Source organism: Triticum urartu, chromosome 7 (assembly GCF_003073215.2).
Source record: "Triticum urartu cultivar G1812 chromosome 7, Tu2.1, whole genome shotgun sequence".
Classification (NCBI taxonomy): domain Eukaryota; kingdom Viridiplantae; phylum Streptophyta; class Magnoliopsida; order Poales; family Poaceae; genus Triticum; species Triticum urartu.
This window is the reverse complement of record NC_053028.1, coordinates 91,470,834-91,484,260: the sequence shown is the minus strand read 5'-3', so window position 1 is coordinate 91,484,260 and position 13,427 is coordinate 91,470,834. Positions and strand designations below refer to the sequence as shown.

The 13,427-nt window shown below is 43.9% G+C and overlaps 1 protein-coding gene across 1 annotated transcript; it reads right to left on the bottom strand.

Annotated features, from left to right (window-relative positions):
* Positions 1–1,853: 1,853 nt before the first annotated feature.
* Positions 1,854–2,861, bottom strand: LOC125523824. Its single transcript, XM_048688890.1, has 2 exons — positions 2,653–2,861; positions 1,854–2,276 (listed from the first exon to the last, which is right to left on the bottom strand). Exons 1-2 carry the CDS (start codon positions 2,837–2,839, stop codon positions 2,059–2,061), a joined length of 405 nt encoding a protein of 134 aa, XP_048544847.1. The 5' UTR covers positions 2,840–2,861; the 3' UTR covers positions 1,854–2,058.
* Positions 2,862–13,427: the final 10,566 nt, after the last annotated feature.

Here is a 13,427-nt window from a genome sequence, read left to right as displayed (position 1 = left end):
GGAATCTTAGCAAAAGGTTAACTATTCGTTGACTACATCAAATAAGATTCAGTTGCCGAATTACTTGAAAATCAGACGTTCTACTTGATAGTCAGATCCTATACTATACTAACACTAGTTTATCTAAAGCATGCATATTGGCTCTTCCTGTTTTCCATCCAAGAGCCCCTAGAGATTAAATATTGTGTGGTGTTACTGCATTGCGGCAATGTAATGCCTATATATAAATATGATGATAGACTTGTATATTTGATATAAATTAAAATTAAGGATTTCATATTTCACCGTTACTGTAGTTCACAGTTTATCACTAGGGGGTCAAACAAAGAAACCAATCAGTTATAAAAATCTTACCCTCACCATCATTTTAAATCCCAACACTCTCCATAATATTAAATTTGTGTCTCTGAGAATGGAGAATGAAGAGATCAGGGGCACGATTGGCATTTATTGAGGTATTTTCATGTTACGTTCTTCTTGCTCTAAAGACCTAGGTTGGGACGTAGGCTTGGAAGATTATATATGAAATGGCAGGGGTGGCCAAAAGAAGAAATTAGTAGATGAACATTTCTCAGAATGGGTCATTTCATAAAGAAACATTGGAGAGTGTTTTTCTTTCCTTCTTTTGGCTACATGAGTTGATCCAGTCCCCTTGAGGTTCATTTGCAGCATTGTAGATTGGACCATTGGCTCAAATCTCTCGTATTTTCTCCCATTAACATGAGGATTTATGGGGAGTCTTGTAATCAGTATAGTAATTGATGGAGACATGGAATGACATATTGGAAGTACGGACAGTTGAGAAGAATGAGTAGGAGGCTGAGATGGCGAAGTGGGAGATGCCGCTAGTCCAAGATAATGAGGTGGAGGTGCTATAGAAGCGATTCGGTCATCAATTAGCAATTCCACAAAAATGGGTGCTTCAGGCCAAGGAAGAAAGACACTCAATTATTTGTTACGTCCTTGTCGTTTTCCCCAATTAGTTTTTTTGTCTTTGCACTGTTTTAATGTGTGCATGTTGCTTCTGCCATGTATAGTGCTTTAGCAAGTGTTCCGATATGAATTAATAGATACAGATTTACAGGTTTAGTTTTTTTTCTTACTGAACTATAGACTTATTGTTGTCTACCGTTATCTACTAATTTCAGTTATTTCTTTCAAAAAGTGCCTCCTAGAGACGTTGAGTGATGGGAGCTACTCATTGCTTTGGTCTCATCATTGTGATGTTGGTCGTTAATGGGTGGAATCTCAACTCACCGGCCCTGGTCTATGTCGGCGGGAAGTTGAAATTACCCATACCGCATCATGCCAGGCCCTGTTCAGAGTCGCTCAAACCCTTAATGTTACCTCTAAAAGGGCGAAACTTGTATGCTAAAGAGAACATCTATAATCAAGGCCTCAGGCAAAAGGAAGTTCACCAGTCACACTGGAAAGAGGCCGAGACGTCGACCATTCAGAGATCAAGATTGGGAGGCTCAAGGCGTTCGCAACTAGGAGACCAGGAAAGGAAGGCGTCCAACCGACTCAAGACCGGGTATAAATACCCGTGTGCCCGAACCAGAAGGGGGCACCTTCTACTTCGACGGCCAAGATAACAAAAGTAAAGCCCTAGTTTAGACCTAGATTAGATCCAATCTTAGACATAATAGAGCCTCTGTTGAAATAATAAAGCCGCTGATCCGGGCATAAGGGGCACACTTCCTTTCAACTAAGACTGATTCAGAGGAGCGCAGGTGAATAGACTTCACATGTCAAAATGAGCTTGGGAAATCTTATTCTAGACATAATAGTGCCAGATCTCGTGGGCAAAAAATGCATCTGTACTTTGTGATGTTGTACGCAGAACATGCATGTAAACAACCCAACTTGAATATTGACACGCATACTCAATCAAGTGAATCTCAATCAACCATAGCACAAACGTCCTCAGACAACTGTGTGGAGATCACTGAATTCAGTAGCTGGTCGGCCATGTATTAGCTACTCTATAACTTTATTTGTATGTACTCCATTCCACACAAGAAAATTCAAGTTCTAATATAATTTATCTTATATGAGCTAAAAGAAAATAATTTTGGTAAAATTAATGTTAAAGGAAAAGATGCCCACGGGTACTTGGAGGCCGATGACACGGATGCTGTCGATGAGCTCCTGCACCTTATCGGGATCATTAGCACGCGTTTGAAATAGCGGCCTCCGGATATCTTCCAGCGGGATCTCCATCACCACAGGGCATTTCTTCTCCGAGTCACTCAGTGGGGAGAGCCCAGCTGAACCTACACCGTTAAATATGAGCCATTGTTACTTCAGTATATGTTCAAGCGCAGAGTCTGAACTTAAACATCAGAAATAGGCACCTGAAATTACAAGTTTGTAACTGAATATTCAACACCATGATTAATCTCAACAACGCCCAACTGGACGCCATTTACATGCGATCTCCCTCCAAATGGATCTCTAATTTTACCTGCTCAGGATTAGTAGCGAAGAAGTTGGAATTAAATTATTACCGGAGTCAACTGAATCGCTATGGCTTCAGAATGGACCATGAAATCGGTAAGAGCAGTAATACTAATATTCGAATCCTCGCACCTCATTACTATGACTGAACTCAGCTCCAACATCACAAACAATTGCACGGAGCAGACCTACCATTGGAGGACGAGACCGAGACAGCGAGGCCGCACCGCCCGCTCGCGCTCCTCCCGCGGAGAACAGGGGCGCTGGGAACGGCGGCGTGGCGGTGGAGGAGGAAGCCGGCGCCGGGCACGATCTTTCCCAAATCCAAGCTCGAGATCGACGCCATTGGTGCTCGCGCTCGTGCTGCTGCTGCTTCCATTTTCTTGTGGCCTCTCTGCCTTTTCTTTCTAGAAACTTGTGGCCTCTCTGCACCCTAAGAATTCGATGGGCCTTGCAGTTCCAAAACTGTTTCGTCTTTTTTCCCTATATTTTTTTATTTTTTAGGTGAAAATATTCTTTTTTACTAAATCACAAAACTATCATCATGATCCCAGAAATTTCACTTCTGTCACCCTGTGGGTGCCGCCAGGAACGAAATGGGTGGCCCACAAGGACGAATTTCACCTGTCGTTGCCATCTGCAACGAAAACACAATTTTTTCGTTTCCCACAAAAAGGAAGTTCGGGGACAATGGCAGTTCCGAGTGACTTCACCTAGAACTTTATCCTGAAGATGGCCTCGGATTAGTGAGCGAACTTCTAGCAACACTTCTGAATCAATGAAATACCTAGTTATCTAAGTATGTTTCAAAATGAAATGGCTCGGTAGTATCGGAACAAAAAAAAGGGCTCCGAATTGTTGAAACTGGCTTTGTTCTCTGAGTATGAATAACCATGTGGCTCATTAGTACCAGAGGATGATCATTGAAATTACTTGGGCTTAGAGAAACTCATGCAAAAAATGGCTATGGAGTGGATTTCTGAGGCTTTTGGCTTAGGATTTGTCTATGGAGTTCAGACCAAAGTACTTTGCTTGTGCCACTCTTCATAATATGGTTTTATACTCAATGCGAATCTTGAATTCACTAAAAGCGTAGAGTACACATGCTACAAACAAGATGACAACAACTTAAAAGTTGTGTTCATTTTCTTCTTGCTTTCAAGACCTAGGGTTGGGGCACACACATGGGAGAATATATACTAAATGGATGACATGGCCAAAAGAAGCAATTAGTTTATGGAGTTATAGACATTTATGGGGATGTGTCTTTTCATAAAGAAACATTGGATAATGTTTTTCTTTCATTCTTTTTGCTATGTGGGTTGAGCCAATTCCCCTAAAGTTCAAGTATGTTATTCTAACTTGGACCGATGACTCAAATAATTCTTATTCCTACGATTAACATGAAATTTTATGGTGAGTTTTTAATTGTATATTAATAGAAGGAGACATGGACGGACATATTGGAAGTATAGGTACGTAGTTGAGTAGAATGATTTGGAGGAGCAGATGAAGGTGCGGAAGCTGTCGCTAGTCCAGCTAATGAGGTGGAGGTGCTAGTAAGTAGTTTGGTCCTCAATAACCAACGCCACAAAAACAGGCGATTTGGACCAACGAAGAAATAAATATTCAATCATCCTTTTTTTCGAGAAAACAGCAGAAGCTCTGCCTTTGCATTAGGAAGAAGAGAATTGATCAATTTATAAGGAAAATTGACCAAAAACCGATACATCGACACACACCAGCCCCGAGGCTGCGTCCCTAGCGAGCCGACTCCCCTGTTGCCCAAACAACCAGAGTTGCCACTCCACCACACGACCTGGAGCTGCCACTCCGGCTTACAAACCACAAAAAAAAACTCACACACGTCGGCCCCGAGGCCGCACTCCACACGAGTCGACGACTCCGCCGTCCACACGACTAGAACCGACACTCCACAGCACAGGGGTGCTCTCCGGAGCCGCCGCTCCGACTTCCCCGCCGGCCCTGAGGCCACGCTTCACCTGAGCTGATGACGCTGCCGCCCACGCGACCAGTTCAGACACTCCACGACAATTTTCTTCGGAGCCGCCGCTCCGACTTCCTCACCGGCCCCGAGGCCGCGCACACGCCTGGCCGACGAAGAACCCACAAAGCCACCCGAGCCACCGCGAGCTGACGAGGACCAGACCTCCAAGGCGTCGCCCCCAAGAGGGAAGCGACAAGAATGCCGCCGACGCACGTTCCAATCAAGGTCGAAACTTGGGTTTTCACCCGGAGAGCTCGAGACCGAGGCGACAATGGTGGTGAAGGGGCTCCACGACGACGCCTCCAAGGAGGGAACGACGTCCGAGGACGCCGTCAACGCCGGCAACGACCGAGGTCGAGCTAGGCTTTCGCTCGAAGCTTACCAAATCCATCCTCACCGCAGCCTACCCAGCAAACCGTCTCCGGCATCATGCCGACCGTCCTCGCCCAGCCACATGACCAAGCAGACAAGGCAGCACGTCGCCGCCAACCACCACCGGCTGCAGAAACCACTGCAGCCCACCTCCCTCCACAACGGCGCCGACGAGACCGCGGCCGCCCAGCACGCAGGGCCGCACCACCGCTGCCCTGACCCCACGCACCTCCCCGCCACCCCGGTGGACCGGAGCAGGCACGCTTCTGCCGGACCGCCGCCATAGGCCGACGGCCCGCCTCACCACCAGATCCGGGCGCAAGGGCCCCGAATCCACCGCCTCGCAGGCTGCCGCCGGACACGACGACACCACCACGTCCTGGGGCCGCCGCCCCAGCGATCCAACGCCGACGAGCAAGGCGCAACCGCTGCAGGGAAGCCAGATCCGGGCGGATCCGTTCCCCAAAAGCGAGCAGCAGCCGCCGCCTTACAACCGCCACCAGCGCCTATGGCCAGCGAAGTTGCTGCCCGCCGGAGTCCCAGACGCGCCGCCATCCATCGTCTTCCGCCCGCCGCTACGCCACCCGCCGCCCACCGCCGCGCCGCCCAGAGATCCCCGCTCGCGAGGCGTCGCCCATCGCGGAAACTAGCCCCGCCGCCGCCTGCTCCGCACGAGCTTTGCCCCCGAGAGGCGCCGGCGACGGCGAGGGAGTGGATGGAGTGGGGCGGTCGGAGGCCTTGACTGCTTGGTCGCCGCCCGTATCGCCCCTGGGGAGGGAGCGACGCGAGGGCCAAGTGAAGTTTTTTTTCAATCATTCTTTACATCGCCCTTGCACTATGTTGGGATATGCATGTTGCTTCTAATGTATAGTCAAGTGTCCAAATATGATTTAATGAAGAAATATTTATAGATTTATTTGTTTCTGTTACTACTTAACTATATTCTTATGGTTGTCCATCGTTATCTACTTACGTAAGTAACTTGTTTTAAATGCTGCCCCTTAGAAAGATTAAGACTAGCCACAATGGAGAGTAACATACACTAGTAACATACACATCCCTAGATTATGTTACTACCTTCATAGTGGGTAGTAACATAGGTGTGGTGTCATGCAAAAATCCATTTATTATGTTATAGACTCATACTGCATTGGGACATGTGATATTACAGTAACTAGCTAAGTTACTAGAACTATCGCTCTCTTCATTAACTCATTGCCACATAGACAAATTTGCTTAGTTGGACTTAAAGTTACTGCTGAAATTACTCCCACTGTGGCTAGTCTAAGTGATCGAAACTAGTCAGTCGTGATTATTACATTACTTTGGTCTGTTGTTGACCATTGATGGGTCGAATCTCATCTCGCAGACCCCACTCTGCACCATGGTATTTAAGACTCTCTTTTAAATGATGAAGAAACTCGGGGATAGGTCAAAACCAAAAAACCGTACACGTTTACGTGCAGATAAAAATAACTCATGCACCCTTAGATATTCATGGGCTACCACCTCCTCTTCCCCTATTGAGCATGCTTCCAAATAAGCATTATCTGCACATAGCGATGGTCCTCTCCTCCCTTACAGCCGCCCAAGATTTTGAGAGTCGACTTAGTGAGATCTGGCCCGGCCTGATCGCGGATCTTCGCCGCCGGCGAGGCTGGCCGGAGAAGAGATGGGGGAGGAGCTTGGTGCTAATCTGTAAATAGTAATTTTAGGCTTTGGTGTGTGGTTGACTTGTTGTCGTCTGGCGCGATGCCGTTGGAGCGCAACCCGCCGTCGCTCCCGTGTAGCGACTAGTGGTCTTCGACGTCGCCCTCTGCTCTTCCTCCATGGTGGAGGCAAAGAGAAGGGGACGGATCTGGAGCTAGCTCCCTAAATAAGCGCGTTGGTTCCCTGATTTGGAGAAGGCTCCATCCTCTTCTTCTAAATCTTGAGGCCACCATGGAGGTGGACGGGGAGCTCGAAAGGAAGGGGATCTGTATGTGGTTCTTGCAGATGGGAGTGGGGATCATCAGTGGCGGCAGTTCTACGTGGAGCAACGGCACCTACTGGCTGCCGGTCTTCACCATCGTGTCGTCGTCTCTTCGGGCCAAAGGGCGGCCATTTATTTCCTCCCGGACATGTTGACATAAGGGAGGTAGTCTCATCTTCCGCTCAGTGTTCATAGCGCCTTCTCTCTACTGTGAAGGCTTCATCTGGGCGGAGGTTGTTCAGGACCCGATTGCAATTCTACTTTCCAGTTTGGGGTCCTTCTTGTAAAAGTTAGAGACTTAGATGCTATTTTCATTTTCTTTGAGTCCTTGTATGAGCTATGTACTATAACGCTGAATACTAGTGAAGCTTTCCAGGTCCTTCAGGACCTATCTATCTATATTGAGAAAAAGCCTTTAGGGCCATAGATAGGCGCTCGACTACCTTCTCTAGACTCATCATCTCTGATGTAGACCTGTGGTCACATAAGCTCTCTATGTCATGTGACAAGGAAGATGCCTCCTCGTGGCAGATTTTTCTCTTTGCACGCTGTAATGTGCCCATGTAATTCTGTAACACAGCTTGCCGTGACACGTTTCAGTAATATATTCAGGTGGGGGGAGCCCCTTGTCGGTGTCAAAACCGGCGGATCTCGGATAGGGGGTCTCGAACTGTGCGTCTAAGGTCAATGGTAACAGGAGACAGGGGGCACAATGTTTTACTCAGGTTCGGGCCCTCTCTATGAAGGTAATACCCTACGGCCTACTTGATTGATCTTGATGAATATGAGTATTACAAGAGTTGATCTACCACGATATCGTAATAGCTAAACCCTAGAGGCCTAACTTGTATGGTTATGGTAATGTCTGTCCTCCGGACTGAGTCCTCTGGTTTATATAGACACCGTGAGGATCTAGGGTTACACAAGGTCGGTTACAAAGAAAGGAATCTACATATCTAGTCGCCAAGCTTGTCTTCCACGCCAAGAGTCTTATCCGGACACGGGCACTGTCTTCGGTCTTCGTATCTTCACAGCCCACCAGTCCGCCCATAGCTAACAGGCCGGACGCCCGAGGACCCCTTAGTCCAGGACTCCCTCAGTAGCCCCTGCTACCTCTTGAGCACTGCGTTGGTTTTCTCTTGAAGAGGAAAGGGTGATGCAGCAAAGTGGCGTAAGTATTTCCCTCAGTTTTTGAGAACCAAGGTATCAATCCAGTAGGAGGCTACGCGCGAGTCCCTCGCACCTACACAAAACAAATAAATCCTCGCAACCAACGCGATAAGGGGTTGTCAATCCCTACACGGTCACTTACGAGAGTGAGATCTGATAGATATGATAAGATAATATTTTTGGTATTTTTATGATAAAGATGCAAAGTAAAATAAAAGGCAATGGAAATAACTAAGTGTTGGAAGATTAATATGATGGAAGATAGACCCGGGGGCCATAGGTTTCACTAGTGGCTTCTCTTGAGAGCATAAGTATTCACGGCGGGTAAACAAATTACTGTTGAGCAATTGACAGAATTGAGCATAGTTATGAGAATATCTAGGTATGATCATGTATATAGGCATCACGTCCGAGACAAGTAGACCGACTCCTGCCTGCATCTACTACTATTACTTCACACATCGTCCGCTATCCAGCATGCATCTAGAGTATTAAGTTCATAAGAACAGAGTAACGCTTTAAGCAAGATGACATGATGTAGAGGGATAAATTCATGCAATATGATAAAAAACATCTTGTTATCCTCGATGGCAACAATACAATACGTGCCTTGCTGCCCCTACTGTCACTAGGAAAGGACACCGCAAGATTGAACTCAAAGCTAAGCACTTTTCCCATTGCAAGAAAGATCAATCTAGTAGGCCAAACCAAACTGATAATTCGAAGAGACTTGCAAAGATAACCAATCATACATAAAAGAATTCAGAGAAGATTCAAATATTGTTCATAGATAAACTTGATCATAAACCCACAATTCATCGGTCTCAACAAACACACCGCAAAAGAAGATTATATCGAATAGATCTCCATGAGAGGGGGGAGAACATTGTATTGAGATCCAAAAAGAGAGAAGAAGCCATCTAGCTAATAACTATGGACCCGAAGGTCTGAGGTAAACTACTCACACTTCATCGGAAGGGCTATGGTGTTGATGTAGAAGCCCTCCGTGATCGATGCTCCCTCCGGCGGAGCTCCGGAACAGGCCCTAAGATGGGATCTCATGGATACAGAAAGTTACGGCGGTGGAATTAGGGTTTTGGCTCTGTTTCTGATCGTTTGGGGGTACGTATGTATATATAGGAGGAAGGAGTACGTCGGTGGATCAACAAGGGGCCCACGAGGGTGGAGGGCGCGCCTGGGGGGATAGGCGCGCCCCCCTACCTCGTGGCCTCCTGGTTGATTTCTTGACGTAGGGTCCAAGTCCTCTAGATCATGTTCGTTCCGAAAATCACATTCCTGAAGGTTTCATTCCGTTTGGACTCCGTTTGATATCCCTTTTCTTTGAAACCCTAAAACAGGCAAAAAACAACAATTCTGGGCTGGGCCTCCAGTTAGTAGGTTAGTCCCAAAAATAATATAAAAGTGTATAATAAAGCCCAATAATGTCCAAAACAGAATATAATATAGCATGGAACAATCAAAAATTATAGATACGTTGGAGACGTATCAAGCATCCCCAAGCTTAATTCCTGCTCGTCCTCGAGTAGGTAAATGATAAAAACAGAATTTTTGATGTGGAATGCTACTAGGCATAATTCCAATGTAATTCTTCTTAATTGTGGCATGAATATTCAGATCCGAAAGATTCAAGACAAAAGTTCAATATTGACATAGAAATAATAATACTTCAAGCATACTAACTAAGAAATTATGTCTCTTCAAAATAACATGGCCAAAGAAAGTTATCCCTACAAAATCGTATAGTCTGGCTATGCTCTATCTCCACCACAAAAAGTATTTAAATCATGCACAACCCCGATGACAAGCCAAGCAATTGTTTCATACTTTTGACATTCTCAAACTTTTTCAATCTTCATGCAATACATGAGCGTGAGCCATGGACATAGCACTATATGTGGAATAGAATGGTGGTTGTGGAGAATACAAGAAGGGAGAAGATAGTCTCACATCAACTAGGCGTATCAACGGGCTATGGAGATTCCCATCAATAGATATCAATGTGAGCGAGTAGGGATTGCCATGCAACAGATGTACTAGAGCTATAAGTATATGGAAGCTCAACAAAAGAAACTAAGTGGGTGTGCATCCAACTCGCTTGCTCACGAAGACCTAGGGCATTTTGAGGAAGCCCATCACTGGAATATGCAAGCCAAGTTCTATAATGAAAAATTCCCACTAGTATATGAAAGTGATATCATAGGAGACTCTCTATCATGAAGATCATGGTGCTACTTTGAAGCACAAGTGTGGTAAAAGGATAGTAGCATTGTCCCTTCTCTCTTTTTCTCTCATTTTTTTATTTGGGCCTTTTCCTTCTTTTTTATGGCCTCTTTTTTATTTGGGCTTCTTTGACCTCTTTATTATTATTATTTTTCGTCCAGAGTCTCATTCCGACTTGTGGGGGAATCATAGTCTCCATCATCCTTTCCTCACTTGGAACAATGCTCTAAAAATGATGATCATCACACTTTTATTTACTTACAACTCAACAATTACAACTCAATACTTAGAACAAAATATGACTCTATGTGAATGCCTCCGGCGGTGTACCGGGATATGCAATGAATCAAGAGTGACATGTATGAAAGAATTATGAACGGTGGCTTTGCCACAAATACAATGTCAACTACATGATCATACAAAGCAATATGACGATGATGGAGCGTGTCATAGTAAACGGAACGGTGGAAAGTTGCATAGCAATATATCTCGGAATGGCTATGGAAATGCCATGATAGGTAGGTATAGTGGCTGTTTTGAGGAAGGTATATGGTGGGTGTATGATACCGGCGAAAGGTGCGCGGTATTAGAGAGGCTAGCATGGGGGAAGGGTGAGAGTGCGTATGATCCCTGGACTCAACATTAGTCATAAAGAACTCATATACTTATTGCAAAAATCTACAAGTTATCAAAGCAAAGTATTACGTGCATGCTCCTAGGGGGATAGATTGGTAGGAAAAGACCATCGCTCATCCCCGACCGCCACTCATAAGGAAGACAATCAATAAATAAATCATGTTCTGACTTCATCACATAATGGTTCACCATACGTGCATGCTATGGGAATCACAAACTTTAACACAAGTATTTCTCAAATTCACAACTACTCAACTAGCATGACTCTAATATTACCATCTCCATATCTAAAACAATTATCAAGTATCAAACTTCTCATAGTATTCAACACACTCATAAGAGAATTTTATTATTAATCTTGAATGACTAACATCATTAAAACAAATTACCATGCTGTTTTGTAGGACTCTCAAAATAATCTAAGTGAAGCATGAGAGAAAAATAGTTTCTATAAAACAAATCCACCGATGCGCTCTAAAAGATATAAGTGAAGCACTAGAGAAAAAACTATATAACTCAAAAGATATAAGTGAAGCACATAGAGTATTCTAACAATTTCCGAATCATGTGTGTCTCTCTCAAAAGGTGTGTACAGCAAGGATGATTATGGTAAACTAACAAATAAAGACTCAAATAATACAAGACGCTCCAAGCAAAACACATATCATGTGGTAAATAAAAATATAGCTCCAAGTAAAGTAACCGATAGAAGTAGACGAAAGAGGGGATGCCTTCCGGGGCATCCCCAAGCTTTGGATTTACGGTGTCCTTAGATTATCTTGGGGGTGCCATGGGCAGACCCAATCTTAGGCTCTTGCCACTCCTTGTTTCATAATCCATCAAATCTTTACCCAAAACTTGAAAACTTCACAACACAAAACTTAAAGTAGAAAATCGTGTGAGCTCCGTTAGCGAAAGAAAACAAAACACCACTTCAAGGTACTGTAATGAACTCATTCCTTATTTATATTGGTGTTAAACCTACTGTATTCCAACTTCTCTATGGTTTATAAACTATTTTACTAGCCATAGATTCATCAAAATAAGCAAACAACACACGAAAAACAGAATCTGTCAAAAACAGAACAGTCAGTAGTAATCTGTAGCTAACGCAATATCTGGAACCCCAAAAATTCTAAAATAAATGTCTGGTCGTGAGTAATTTATCTATTAATCATCTGCAAAAAGAATTAACTAAATATCACTTTCCAAATAAAAATGGCAGCAATTCTCGTGAGCGCTAAAGTTTCTGTTTTTTTACAGCAAGATTAACAAGACTTTCCCCAAGTCTTCCCAACGGTTCTACTTGGCACAAACACTAATTAAACACAAAAAACACAACCAAAACAGAGGCTAGATAAATTATTTATTACTAAACAGGAGCAAAAAGCAAGGAATAAAAATAAAATTAGGTTGCCTGCCAACAAGCGCTATCGTTTAACGCCCCTAGCTAAGCATAAAAAGCAAGAATAGATCTAGGTATTGACATCTTTGGTTTTAGGGAAGAAAAGAGCAAACTTGCTATCTATGGAATTAATATTTCTATTTTGATAAAGCACATGGCTATTAATGGTACAGTAAAGATTAAGTATGTTACGGAAATTTGTATCTAAGCTAGCCTTCATCTCTTTGATAGATTCATTTTGGTAAGAGAGCAAAAGAGATGTAGATTCAACTTCCTCATTCATGGGGTGCCCAAATATGGCTTTCATCTTCTCATAAGTGTCTACGGCATCCCCTTCAAGAAAGCCTTCTTCAAATATAGAATCTAAGACATGCTTAAAAGAAGAAGGAAGGGCAATATAAAAGCTTTTTAAGTAAATTTCAATTTGGTATTGAGGCACATAGCTAGCCCTGATCCTTAATAGTCTATACCAAGCATCTTTCAAAGATTCATCAAGTAAATAATGAAAAATTCCGGAATCATCTTCATCAAAATTATTAAGATTCTCATTGATAAATCCAGTAGGTTTTTCCATAGTATCCTTATTTATGAGCTTAGCGAGAATAGAATGGTTATCCAAAGTACTAAAACTAGGGAGAGAACCCCCAACCCTTTTTGATTCAGACATGGCGGAAGAAAGGCGAGCAAGAAAAAGAGAGGGCAAATAAAATAGCAAGGGTGAAGTGGGGGAGAGGAAAACGAGAGGCAAATGGCAAATAATGTAATGTGGGAGATAAGGGTTGTGATGGGTACTTGGTATGTTGACTTTGGCATAGACCTCCCCAGCAACGGCGCCAGAAATCCTTCTTGCTACCTCTTGAGCACTGCGTTGGTTTTCCTTTGAAGAGGAAAGGGTGATGCAGCAAAGTAGCGTAAGTATTTCCCTCAGTTTTTGAGAACCAAGGTATCAATCCAGTAGGAGGCTACGCGCGAGTCCCTCGCACCTACACAAAACAAATAAATCCTCGCAACCAACGCGATAAGGGGTTGTCAATCCCTACAGGTCACTTACAAGAGTGAGATTTGATAGATATGATAAGATAATATTTTTGGTACTTTTATGATAAATATGCAAAGTAAAATAAAAGGCAATGAAAATAACTAAGTGTTGGAAGATTAATATG